The sequence below is a fragment of the Citrus sinensis genome, chromosome 7 (genome assembly GCF_022201045.2).
Source record: "Citrus sinensis cultivar Valencia sweet orange chromosome 7, DVS_A1.0, whole genome shotgun sequence".
In the NCBI taxonomy this organism is placed as follows: domain Eukaryota; kingdom Viridiplantae; phylum Streptophyta; class Magnoliopsida; order Sapindales; family Rutaceae; genus Citrus; species Citrus sinensis.
The window spans coordinates 22,223,958-22,238,097 of NC_068562.1; the positions used below are offsets into that span (position 1 = coordinate 22,223,958).

Genomic DNA, 14,140 nt, shown 5'->3' on the forward strand with positions numbered 1-14,140 from the left:
TTCATGTAGAAATGAGCACTATTAGGGCATCTCCAAAATTTTTTATTAATTTTACTTTTTAAATATCTATTTACTTATTTATGTCGTAAAAAAGAGAGTGAAAAAATCTATTATTTTTCAAAATACTCTTTAAATAAAAATATATTAATATTATTTTAATTAAATAAATATTTTTTAAAAGAAAAATAAATAGTAATTAAAACACTTCTTTCTTTCTCCAATAAAAAGTAATAAAATATAAATTAAAAAGGGAGAAAATAACTCTATAAAATTGAAGAAAGATAATTATTTCTTATTTGAAAAATTTTAATTGAAGTATTTTTTGGATCTTAAATATTGATTGACTCATTGACTCTTTAAATAAGATTTATTACTTATTTGAAGAATTTTTTGAAAATACTCTTAGTTAAATTCGGATTATATAATAAAATATTTAATCCTTGTGAAAATAAGAATTAATAGCGTCATGAATTTTGAACTAAAATTTGAATTAATTATTATAGTGACAATTAATAATAATAAAGAAAATCGAAAAATCATGGTATCGTAATCGTTTCAGAGATTGTTGTCTCATGTCTGTATCCCATAATTTACGCAATGCTGACTTCAACACTTCATCTACTCGTCTTCTTTAGTTTCTATAAATAGCACAGTACAGTGAAGCCAAGAGGAGCTGTACTGCACTTCACTCACTAAAACTCTGTAAAAGATGAAGCCAAGAACACCCATTGCGCCTTTCGCTTTGTTAATTGTTTTCTCCAGTTCGATCACATATTGTTTTGCGGGAAATGTAACTTACGATAGCCGCTCTTTGATCATCAATGGTCGCCGAGAGCTTATTATTTCTGCCGCCATTCATTATCCTCGCAGTGTTCCTGGGGTCAGTCACTCTCCTTTCCTTTTTTGTAGTCTTTTTGTTATTACAACATTCTAACTTAAATGGGGTTAGTTCTTTTTTTGTTTTTTTTTCCTTGTTCTCTTAATAAGGAATTTGATCTTTTGTTTGATTGCTGAGAAAAAATAGTTCGATAATTGAATCTACATTGAAGTGGAGCGCATTCCTTTATTTATTTAGCTGTTCGTTTACTTGAGTTTTAATCTTTCATTGGAATATGCATTGTTTTTTGAAGCTTGAAAGCAATCTGTGTTCTCAGTTCTTTGTAATCTTCTGAGTATAAATTTGGGTGTGTGGTAGATGTGGCCGGGGCTGGTTCAACAGGCAAAGGAAGGAGGCGTCAATACGATTGAGTCGTATGTTTTTTGGAATGGTCATGAACTTTCTCCAGGCAAAGTAAGTTTCAATATACTGTGGAGTAGAGTAGATTTCAGATATCCACTGATTAGATTTGTCTTATCTTTGTTGATTTATATTAACATTTCCTTCGTTTTTTTCCTTTAAATGGGAACTTCAAGTATTATTTCGGAGGAAGATTTAATCTGGTCAAGTTTATTAAGATTATTCAGCAGGCCAGGATGTATATGATCTTGCGAATTGGCCCATTTGTTGCAGCTGAGTATAACTATGGGTATGCTAATGTGCTGCTATAGATTCAGACTCCAATGTTCTTTTTTGTCTGTATTATAAATGTCTTTCACTTACTATTTGCTTGGGGTAAATATCTAATTGTTGATCATATGATATAGTGGGATACCAGTTTGGTTGCACTACATTCCTGGCACTGTCTTCCGAAATGATACAGAGCCATTCAAGGTATGTAATTCATTTTTCTTGTGTCTGTTGCTTGGTGACTAATATACCAAATTAAAGGTTCTTATTGGAGTATATGAACATCCCAGTTTAAAACTCTTTTCCTGTTTATTGGATGTATAGTATCATATGCAGAAGTTCATGACATTAATAGTGGACATGATGAAGAGGGAGAAGCTTTTTGCATCACAGGGTGGTCCCATCATATTGGCACAGGCATGCATAACTTCCTCCTCCTCCTCCTCTCTATGCCCTTTTTATTTTTTGAAAATTGTAGGGTAGAAGACATAGATCTTAGACGTTTTATAATCAAAATGCCTGTATTTAATATTTGAATAGAGTTAATCTAACAAATTGTCAATATAAAATCACTTTCCTGCGCTTGCTTCTCAGAAGGGTAAATTTCATGTTTCTAAAGATTTTCAGCTTTCCATATCCTTAATTGGCTGGTGTTTGCAGTTACAAAGTTCTTTAATCCTGAGGATGTTAATATTCACTTATACGGGAGCCACTTTTACGTTGAATTGAACATGAAGAAAAATTGAGAAGAATACACACGGATAGGCGATATAAATAGAGGAAAAAGTGGAAAATCAATTATCTTACCTGAGTTATCATGTTTTGTGTTCATTGTTTTTGCTTTTTCAATAATATTCTTTTGTCCATTTTTTTGGTTAACGATTTTCAAGAGTCTATTACTTGGCTATTTTCTGTGTTCTTCTTCTTGGTAACAAATGGTTTCAGATCACATTCTCTGTCTTTGTTCTTACTGTAGGTCGAAAATGAATATGGGTATTATGAATCATTTTATGGGGAAGGAGGAAAGCGGTATGCCTTGTGGGCTGCTAAAATGGCTGTTGCTCAAAATATAGGTGTCCCTTGGATTATGTGCCAACAATTTGATACTCCAGATCCTGTGGTAAGAGATTTATCTGCTAAGCCATTTCAAAATTTCCAACTTGGCATCGCTAATCTGCAATTTGAGTATATACAAGAGAATATAAGCACCAAATTTGAGCACCGTAGACATACAGCCCTCCATGCTCAATATCATAATGAGTGATGTGAATTGAAGTTATTAACCTAGGGCAGTAGATCCAATTACTTAATACTCATTGGTTCCTCTAATTTGTTTATATTGAGTATCTTCTTTTCTGGGATCAAAAGCTTTTCATATCAATTGCAGTTAAAAAAAAAAATTAGGATCTGTCTTGCTCTTAAAAGCCAGGGACTTCTCCTGTTACTAGTTAAGATGTGAGCATTAACAGCTAAAAGTTTTCATAGTAGTTTTTCTTGTGAAAGAAAAACGTGAAAAGAGAAAAATCATTTTCTTTGATTGGGGACTAAGTAACGAAGAGGGTACAGTTTGCTAGGCTCCCTAGTGTCTCAAGCCCAATGGATGCTGAAATTCTTGGGATATATAGTACCTGTTATGAACTAGTTTATGCAAGAGAATTAAAAAGATGGATTTGTCTATGGTAGCAAGTACTTCTTGAGTTTCTTGGGGAAGTGTATTTATAAATAGGAAGATTTTTGTAGCGCATGTCACAAAATTCCTCTGTATACCCAATGATTTGGTCACATGGCTGTATGTTTGAATAAAGTTGTACCAGTCAAAATACAGTTCCCTTCCTGTTTCAGTTTCTGGATTGTCAATATGATGGATAGTCAATGGAAATAGTTTATGTTATATTTGTCTAATTTAATATTTTTGATGATGTTGTGAGAATTAGGATTGCAGTTTCCTTTGTCTTTCATAAGAATGTTATTACTTTTTTCTATGTTATTGCTAGGAATAATATGAGATTTTCAACATTTAGCCCAAGTACTTATTTTCACTTTTTTCTTCTCATTTACAGATCAATACTTGTAACTCCTTTTACTGTGATCAATTCACACCTCATTCACCGAGCATGCCCAAAATTTGGACTGAGAATTGGCCTGGATGGTAATGTTGTATTTTATCTATAGTATCTTATGTTTTCTTCATGAACTTTCTTAATAACTGTTTGTAATCTTTCTTATCATTGTTTTAAAAGGAATGCGAAACAGTGTTGATATATTTAAGCTTTCTTAAAATTCTGATTTCTAATTAGGTTATGATACTGGTGATGCTCTAAATTTTCCAGGTTTAAGACATTTGGTGGTAGAGATCCTCACAGGCCATCTGAGGATATTGCTTTTTCTGTGGCTCGTTTTTTCCAGAAAGGAGGCAGTGTCCACAACTACTACATGGTATTTTAGTTACTCTTCTTTCCGTTTAAGCAATAAATTTTTAACTAAGAAGTTTACTTCAAATTATCTCTTTAGAACGGTGCAACTACATTGTGATTATGTTGTTTACTCTTCTTTAGTATCACGGTGGAACAAATTTTGGTCGCACAGCAGGAGGACCTTTTATTACAACAAGTTATGACTATGAAGCACCAATTGATGAGTACGGTGAGGTGTCTACATTTGTCAATCAAAGATTTCTTTTTTTTTTTCCTAAAATTAAATATTAGTCTATACTTTATTCCACATGTAGCATTTATTATTTGTTTGATGGTTCCTAACTTGGCTTCTAGGTCTACCTAGGAATCCGAAATGGGGACACCTTAAAGAACTTCATGGAGCCATAAAGTTATGTGAGCATGCATTGCTCAACGGTGAGCGAAGTAATTTGTCACTTGGTTCTTCCCAAGAGGTGATTTTTCCTTGTTATACCAAGTCGCTTTTACATCTTAAACGTCATTTTTTTTTTCTTGCCAGTTATAGTTTATAAATTCTTATGCAGAAGTGGCTCTTATGCAACTGTATTCTCAAATTGCTTATTTTCTTTCTACGAATTCATAGATAAATCAAGAATTGAATTCATAGATAGTTTCAAAGTTGATTCATTGCTTTATCTTCCCCATGTTTGTACTTTGTATGTACTAGGATTCAAATATTTTGCATCTTTGATTGATCATAAATTCCATGAAGTTTTTGTGATTTTGACTTGCATCTTAATCATCTTAAGACAACCTTGATTGGGTTGTTGGTGGTGTTTGTAGGTGAGTTTCCCAACCTTTTTTTTTGATGAAATTTGATATTTTTAGTGTAAAAAAAAAAAAAGAGATTACAAAATTTTAAATCAGTCAGACGTCATTACATCTTCCCACTAGAGATAGAGAACAAAATAGAAGATCATCAAATGCAAACTAAACAGTTTCCAAGTACAAACAAAAGTTTTCTCTAATTGTTTGATGACTGACACCCTCAAAGATGTTAATAACGGAACTTCATCCCATATTACATCAACCTCAGCTTCTGTATCCTTCTCAAACATTCCTCTATTCCATTCATTCTAAAGGACCGGAAGAACCATCAATGCACAGTTCCCTAATACTTGAACTTTTTCAAGACCCAGCCTGCCTAATAAGAAGCAGTTCTGGTTAGGCAGGTTATGTAGTCATTAGGATACTTGTTTTTGAACCATATTACAACTTAATATTCTAATGTTCTAGGTCATGTGTCAAGTTTAGAAGGGTATTAGGGATGCAAAGTATGCTTTATTATCAATTATTGTATCAAAATACCATACACATTATAAATTATATTAAAACCTATTTTCATTTTTCAAACATAATTTGACAGTAGTAAGTGTTATCCTAATTGGCCTGTTATAAGGCTAAGATCCTCACTTTTGGTTAATCTGAGCCAAGTTCCTTTTTCGTTAAATCTGTTAGTTTCACCTCGGCTTTTGGATTATATGTGGTTTGACATGTAGCCTTTATGCTCACTGGTCGTTTAGTTTGGTATTGGTTTGTCACTTTCCCTTTAAACTCTGAAGCCTAACTGGCATATTGGGTTAAGAAAATTCTTAGGTTATCTAAGAATGTTAAATTCTTCGATCTCTTTAATTGATGTTAGTGTGGGTCTTGTTGGTCTAAGGATTATGAAGGAAAGGAAATTGATCATTAATGTCCTGAAAAAACCACTTGACCTAAAAGCTTAAGCTTGAGGGTCAGGATTTGTCATGTGGATCCAACACATGCGACCCCTTCCACTCTATGAGAATTTAGTTCATGTCCTGAAGATCCGAACACAAGACCTTTAGGAAACCTGCTGTGCTACCATGTTCAATTATCACTTGGCCTAAGAGCTCTTGTCTAATAGTAATAAAGAAATTTATGTCGTAAGTCTTGGGATGCTAACTGAATGTAACTGTTGTACTGCAACTAAATCCAGAAAGTTGTGCTTAGTCTTTTACTTGTAAATTTATGGGCTTCTTGTGGCTTTTTGTATATGTATATACATGCACAATTAATCCGGATTCAAATGGGTCTTTATCTATATTTGTATATTTGACAATTAACTTACCTCATTTTTCTCAAATGAGGTGATTAATAAATTGTCAAATTGCTTGTATCTTTCTCAAAAAAGACTCAGACGTTTACCATTTGAGGAGAGCGGTCGCCTCCTTCTAACCTACCACTGCCAAAAGAGAATAAAAGAGAGAAAAGGGAATTATATGGGGAGACTGTCCAAGTTGAAGACTCTTTCATTTTGTTAAAAGTTAATCTTTTGGTATTCTCTGGTAGATTAATGGTTCTTTTATTTTTGCATTACTCATCATATTCCTATTCCTGATAAATTTGGTATTCTGATTTAATTTTGACTTAGTTTAATGCACCTTTTCTTCCAATGCAACTGAGTAGCATTCCAGAATAACCACTGTTTTGTAGGCTGATGTCTATGCTGATTCTTCTGGAGCATGTGCTGCCTTTCTAGCTAACATGGATGACAAAAATGACAAGACAGTAGTGTTTCGAAATGTGTCATATCACTTGCCTGCGTGGTCAGTTAGTATTTTGCCAGACTGCAAGAAAGTAGTATTTAACACTGCAAATGTAAGTATTTGCTGCCTACAAACTGACCATCAATTCTATTAGATAGCAAACTGTTAAAAATTTATCAACCATGGATGTTGTAAAACTATTCTTGAAATATTCGAACATGACATGATGGTGATATGTCATTAATCTTATATACTTGTGCTGATTTTATATAATAAGTACATATTTCTTTGTAACTTGAATAGTTTAATGGCTATCATAGCTGATTTAACACTAGCTAAAACTTTTCTCCTGAGCTCTTTCCCAGTCCTTTGTTAAAATTGCATTTGTACTTTACAAAAGGGTTTCATTCAATTTTTCATGGCTGCTAATCTAATGTCATGTAAGCATCATTGAATTTTCACGTTAGATAATTTATTTCTAATATTCAGCGAAGTTTAGGAAGTATACAGCTCTATCAAAGAGTATTAAGATAAATATTAGGTGATTCTATGAGGTATAAGTGCCAAGACTTGCGCTCTGCCCATCCTCAGTTCTGTAAATGAATTTTTCTTAATTAGTAATATTTAAGTATAACAGGTACGTGCCCAATCATCCACAGTTGAAATGGTACCAGAGAATTTGCAGCCATCAGAGGCATCACCAGATAATGGCTCAAAGGGTTTGAAATGGCAGGTGTTTAAGGAGATAGCAGGGATATGGGGAGAAGCTGACTTTGTCAAAAGTGGTTTTGTTGACCATATCAATACCACAAAAGACACTACAGACTACCTCTGGTATACAACAAGGTTAGTCTCGTTGAGAAATTTTATCACTTCTTAAAATCTTGTTATGAAGTCATAAGCAGCTCGGCATCTATTACTGTGTAATTGGAAACAAGTAATTGAGTTTTTCTTTTCAAGATGTAAGAATATTACTGGTATAATATTTCTTTTGGCCTTAGCTTTAGTTAAGTCAGCCTTTTACAGGGCAGTTTCTCCAGACCTCTTGTATCAACCAAAGAGATTTTACTGACTGAACTACCGGCAAACACAATTTTCCTATGAAAAAAAAAAAAGAAAGAAAATTGCCCAAAGTTTTGATAATATAGAATTTGAATGATTTTCTTGGCTATTGCTTATATATAACTAAATTATCAGAACAAGAAGGTAGGACAAATCTTTAAATACAGAGATACTCTTGCTTACATGTTCAGGGTGTGAGTTTTAACTGCTTCTTATTTGGATCTGGCAGAGAATTTAGATAAGGCTCTAGTCGGTTGTCGCCCTGGTTTTCCTGTGGTTGTCTTGTGTATGCAATCTATCTGCATTATCCTTTTTTTAACACCTTTCACTGGACATGTTCCGTTTTAGTGCACTCCTGATGTGCATATTAAATGACACAAACATTTGATTAGAAGTGTTATGTGTATTCTTATATGGTTTTTAAAACGGATTTTGTTACATAATTGCAGTATAATTGTTAATGAAAATGAAGAGTTCTTGAAAAACGGAAGCCGGCCGGTTCTTCTAATTGAATCAAAGGGTCATGCCCTTCATGCTTTTGCAAATCAGGAACTTCAAGGTTTTTATTTCTCTCTCTCTCTGTGGCTTTTTTTTTTTTTTTTGCCTAAATTTGGTTAATTGCATGATGTGTAAATTGTAGTCTTCGCCTGTGTGACAAAAAATACACAGTTTAGAGTTGGTCAACATAAAAGGTTTGATATCTTGATTCTGACTAGCTTTTGGTGAAGAGTGACACTGGATTGTTGTCAGTTTTAATAATTTTATGCTGGAATTCTCAAGATACTTTCTGAAAGTGTGGAAATATCTGCTCTTTCATCTTAGTGAGCAAGTCTCTGTCAGCAATTGCAGCACCACCATCTATATGCATGTGGTGTAGAACCGGAAGCTTAATAGAAATGAAGAGGTTTAGAAGGAATGGGAGATTTTAGCGAGAGTACAGGAGAAGAAATGGGGAAAACTTAAAGAGAATTCATTTAGAGAAGGAAATATTCAAAGTTAGTGTAATTTGAGAATATAATTTCCCTGAGCTCATTGCAAATGCAGGTGCTATGTCATTCGTGCTATCTTCTTATCATAACTTCTCTACAACATATTTTTTCTGTATTTATGTTGTTTGTTTTTAATTTTTGCAAATTACCATTTTCATGCTCTCCCTGAGTTTTCATATTCCTGCTATTAATCATTTTTATAGTTTATTTTGTCATCAAGCTCCCTGAAGTACTCACCTTGCATTTGGTAATCTTAGGTAGCGCATCTGGAAATGGAACACATCCACCCTTCAAGTATAAGAATCCTATCTCCCTCAAAGCTGGAAATAATGAAATTGCATTGTTAAGCATGACAGTTGGCTTGCAAGTGAGTTACAATCTTAACCTGTTTACTTTGTGATAATACAAGATGAAGGATTTAATGCCTTTTGTTCAAAAGATAAGATCAATAATGAGTTGATCTGATTTACATCATGGCCATTTTGTGTGTTCCTCAAAGTATGGCTTAGCTTGGTCAGCACCGTAAGTCGATCATATTACCTACTTTTATCAGATTAGTAATTTATATGACATAAACACGAAACTGGTGCTGCATGCTGTACTGAGAGACTAGTACTTAATTTTACTCCCAACACCTTTGTTGCAAAGATTTCTTAAGAGGAAAGAAAAAAAAAAATCTGAAAACAAATTACTTGGAGAAAATGGAAATTACTGAATATGTTATTGCTTTAAACTCTCATTACATTGTCCTAATTTGTTTTACGGTATAACAACTACCCTTTCAATGATTTTTATGGTCTCTAGGTGTCTCTAATACGTTTTGATTTTACAGATTTCAATTTCTAAGGATTACAAAAACCGAGATTGTCTATTGACTCCTAAAAAATTGTCCCCAATGGGCTGTTACTAGACTCTTTAACTGTTCATTCATTGCTTTCCAATTAGCCATTCATGCATGTCCACATCAATACGTTACTACAATTTTGTTCTTCTACCTTTACCGTTACTTTTTTTAATGTGTAAACTTATGTATTGGTGTCACGAGTAGTGCCTCTCTGAGTTGTTAAAACAAGATAGGATTGAGTTACTTATGCAAAGTATTTTGATGTTTCCTTTTCCATAGGGTAAAGCAATCTGATGTTACAAATCAAGAAATCCTTAAAATAGGGAATATGCTTAGCTAAGATGCCTTACGTTAGCATTCCATATAGATACACACACACACACACACACACACACACACACACACACACAGAGTACATTGCTGCTATTGCTAAAATTTTGTCTCCCTCATAAAATAAAGAATTCTTCCTAATTGATTTTTCATTTGTGTAAATTTTTTAAGTGCTCAATTTTCCAAAATCCTTGGTGCTACTTTCCTCGTTGCTTTAGAATGCAGGACCATTTTATGAATGGGTGGGAGCAGGAATAACCAGTGTTAAGATTACAGGATTCAACAGTGGGACTCTTGACTTATCTACATATAGTTGGACCTATAAGGTATGTTTCTTCCTGTGGTATAACAGGTTTATGTCTCCTGCTGCTTTTGAAGTTTTGAAGTACTTTGGGTATAGGAGCTCTTTGCAACAATGTTGTCAATAATCTAATTGAGTATAATTTTATGCTTTTAATACCTTCCTTTCTGGCTTATCAGCTGTAGAAGTAATTTCATAATAATATGGAATTCATGAATAAAAAATGTAACAATATTTTCAGAAGGCCCTTCGAATGGTGAGGTCATATGGTATTACTACATATTTCTTTGGGTCATAAAAAGAACGCTAAAAACTTAATGCTGCCCTTTTGCTTCTTTTCTTTAACATTATCTTTTTTTTCTTTTTTAAATATGAAACTCAAAAGTGTATTAATGGAGAAAAGTCAAAATAGAGGGTGGACCAGTTGTCCACTAAGTAATAGAAAAAGGAAAAAAAAGAAAAGCTTTTAGAAATGTATATCCAACAACCCATAGACAATGTTCCAACTTTAACACCCTATCTCAAAATCCCTCCCAATTTGGATGAATGAAGAAGAAAAGATGAATCCTGGAACTCTTTAGACATTGAAGCCCAAAGCGAAGCACAAAAAAAAAAAAAAGGAATCGATCCCACAATTCTTCAATATTATCCATGGCTTTCCCTTCAAAAATGCAAATGTTTCTTCTCTGTAATGTCACACAGAACAGTGCTGCTACTGCACTTCTTCAAAGAGATTTTGCCTTTATTCCTTTGCCAAAAGCAAAGGAATTCTCCATAAGAAGACAGTCACAAGAGCCCAGGATGACCCACAACATATTGGCGTCTTTGCACAACCCATTCCACAACTTTGAAGCCATAAACAAATGAAGAAGATGATTAGAGATTTCTGCACTTTTCTTGCACAACACACACCGAGACTGAGAGTGACAAGTATTAGGAAACTTTCTTTGCTTTCTCCAAAAAAAAAAAAAGAGGAAACTTTCTTTGGATCACTTCTGCAGTATTCATTTTTCGTTGTGCCAAAGCCCACAAGAAAACTTGAATTTTAGGAGGTATCCTTCCAAATCATTTTGAAGGATAAACTCTTCTTTAACATGTTAGAAAACAATCATTTGCACTTTGCATCTCTTTTTTGGTGAATATTTGAAATCAATATGCAAATTTAGCAATGCTTTTAATATTGATTCTTCTATACTTACTGATGGGCCTGACAATAGTGTGGGTCTGAATCAGAATGGTAACTCAGAATGATAACAAAGTGAGTTTGACCAAAAAGGTCATAATGTTCAATCTCTTGATGCACTTTGCATCTCTTTAAGGACATAATGCTCTTTCGCTTGACCAATGTCACAGTAATGGTGGGGCATAATCATGTAATATGTTATTGATGGTTGAGATATCCATTAAGCAATAGTGAGCTGCTGTTGAAGATTCCTAAAAGCTCACTTCATTCGGTTTTCCCACAATTTTCAGATAGGACTACAGGGAGAACACCTAGGTATATACAATCCTGGATATAGGAATAACATAAATTGGGTATCGACTATGGAGCCACCAAAAAATCAGCCTTTGACATGGTACAAGGTAAAACATTGGCAAAATTTTCTTTTTCGTGTCTCAAATTGTAGCTTCTATTTTCATTTATCTTTATACTTGCATTAAATTTGCTATTGCTTATTAAGAATATTAATTAGATAAACACATGGAATGTTGCAGGCTGTTGTGAAACAACCACCTGGGGATGAACCTATTGGTTTGGATATGCTTAAAATGGGGAAAGGCCTGGCTTGGTTGAATGGAGAAGAAATAGGAAGATACTGGCCCAGGAAAAGTAGGAAAAGTTCTCCTCATGATGAGTGTGTTCAAGAATGCGATTACAGGGGCAAATTCAACCCAGACAAATGCATTACTGGATGCGGGGAACCATCACAACGATGGTAAAGTAAAATAGGAAAAAAAAAATTTACTTGAATGCAAATTGGTACTAGGAATTTATATGGTCTGTCCCTTTCTCTTTTCGAATTGGTTCTAAATTGCCACACCGGATGTCCTCAAAATTTCCATGACCAAAGGTCATTTTGTGCATGAAATACTCAGGAGATTACTGACATTAGAACTAGTGAATTCAAGTATATCGTAAAATTAAGTAGAGCACTGAGTTATAGATAGCACAATGGTTTCTAATTCCTGAACTATCTTTTAACCGGTAATTGATCCTTATATAATTAATTCTTGTTATGACTTATGAAACAACTAATTAATCTGCGATGACCAGGTACCACATTCCACGTTCTTGGTTCAAGCCGTCTGAAAACATTTTGGTGATTTTCGAGGAGAAAGGTGGAGATCCAACAAAAATTACATTTTCGAGACGTAAAATCTGAGGCAAGTTTGCTTTTGTTGGCGAGGATTATTTTGCTAACGTGTTGAAGTTGCTTCATTTGTTCTGTAATATGAGCTTTAACGGAAACTGCCTTGGCAAGTTTCCCTGTTCATCCCTTAGTGCAAAACATGCATATTGAACTCAATGCCTATTGATTTTGTGTTGTGTATTTCAAGTTTACCTAATATTCTTCAAAACTATTGCCAGGTTTCCCTCAATGAAAATGACTGTGCCATAGAACAATCCGAAGCAAATATTGGTCTGTCCCCGGTGCAACTTAAGGAACTTGTAGTTGGAAGTAATGTGCAGCTGAAGCTGCCATTCCAGCTGATATAGCAGATTGCACAAAGCATCAACTTTATTCTTGCGGGCCATTCACCGAATAGAAGAAGCAAAAATGTTAGGGAGTTTTTTTTTGTTTTTTTGGTTTTTTAGGCTAGCACCTGCAACTTTAATCTATCAAGCAGGAAATATTCTTTTTTATTTATTTTCATTGTAAGTTGAGATGCTATTATATGAGACGGGCATTAAGCCAATATGACCGTTTTTAATAAATTATGATTTATTTCCTTAGATCCAACTGGCGGCTGGGTTTAATTATGTGTGGATTCCACAGTTTCAGAATTATCAATGATTTCTGAAACAGTAATGCTACGGTGATTAAGTAATATACTGTCCAATAAATGAGTGACACATAATATTAGAATTTAAGTTAAAATTTAAATGTTGAGATTAAGGTGGCGTTTGTTTTTTAACTTAATGACTTAAAGTGACTTAACTTAATTAATTAAGTTAAATAAGGGTGTTTGTTTTTATAACTTATTGAGATTTTTTAGATAATTTTGACTTAATAAAATAAGTCAATTTTTTTGGCTTTTTACTTAATGAAGAAATTTGAATTAAGTCAATTACTTACTAATGTCAAAAATAGGGATGGCAAAATCCTCCACGGGTTTGGGGCCCCATGGAGCCCTACCCCAAATGGAAAAAATTTTTAATAATTTTTGGAGAATGAGGTGGGGAGTGAGAGAAAAATAATCCCCAAATTGTTAACGGGGTGGGGTTTGGTATTGTACTCCCCACCCCACCCCCACCCCAATCCCCATTATACATAAATATGTTAATAATTTTTATTTTATCAACTATAATGTCAATTAATATTTTTTAATTTTTATGTAATATAAACATGATATGAGTAAAAGAAAACCCTACAATATTTTTTAATTTTAAAATATTATTATATTTTCTTTTCTCTTTTAAGGTGCTGCTCTCTTTAAATATTTTTCACTTTTAATATCAGTTTAAGATATTGTTTCAAACTTTTAGAGATTTTTAAAAAAATTTAAATACTTTATAATATGATGATGATTTTATTTTAAGTCTCTAATTTTTAATTTACTGAAATCATATTTTTATATTTACTATAAAATAAGTAAATAGGGAATGGGGTGGGGATGGGGGAATCATTCCCCACGTGGGGATTCCCCATCCCCAACCCACTGAATGGGGTGGGGAATGGAGGCAAAAATTTTTAATGGGGTGGGGAATGGGGTAGGCATCCCCACCCCCACCCCGCCCCATTGCCATCCCTAGTAAAAAATATCCATGTTTTATAATTTATTTTTCATGTCTATCCCAAAACTCACCCATAGACATTTACCCCATATAAAAATATCCTTGTTTTTTCTTTCTTATATTATATACGATAAAATTTGAAATTTATGTTATTTTATATATTAAAATTTCAAAATAATTATGTAT

General features: G+C 33.5%; 1 protein-coding gene across 1 annotated transcript; it reads left to right on the forward strand.

Annotated features, from left to right (window-relative positions):
• The first annotated feature begins 584 nt into the window (after nt 1-584).
• LOC102612395 (beta-galactosidase 10) lies at nt 585-12,954 on the forward strand. Its single transcript, XM_006464855.4, has 19 exons — nt 585-880; nt 1,196-1,291; nt 1,414-1,526; nt 1,645-1,711; nt 1,832-1,924; nt 2,484-2,627; nt 3,568-3,656; nt 3,838-3,943; nt 4,063-4,150; nt 4,276-4,394; nt 6,418-6,582; nt 7,108-7,316; nt 7,982-8,091; nt 8,779-8,888; nt 9,914-10,021; nt 11,470-11,580; nt 11,713-11,933; nt 12,272-12,381; nt 12,587-12,954. The coding sequence occupies exons 1-18, from the start codon at nt 710-712 to the stop codon at nt 12,378-12,380; spliced, it is 2,229 nt and encodes a 742-aa protein (XP_006464918.1). The 5' UTR covers nt 585-709; the 3' UTR covers nt 12,381; nt 12,587-12,954.
• Nucleotides 12,955-14,140: the final 1,186 nt, after the last annotated feature.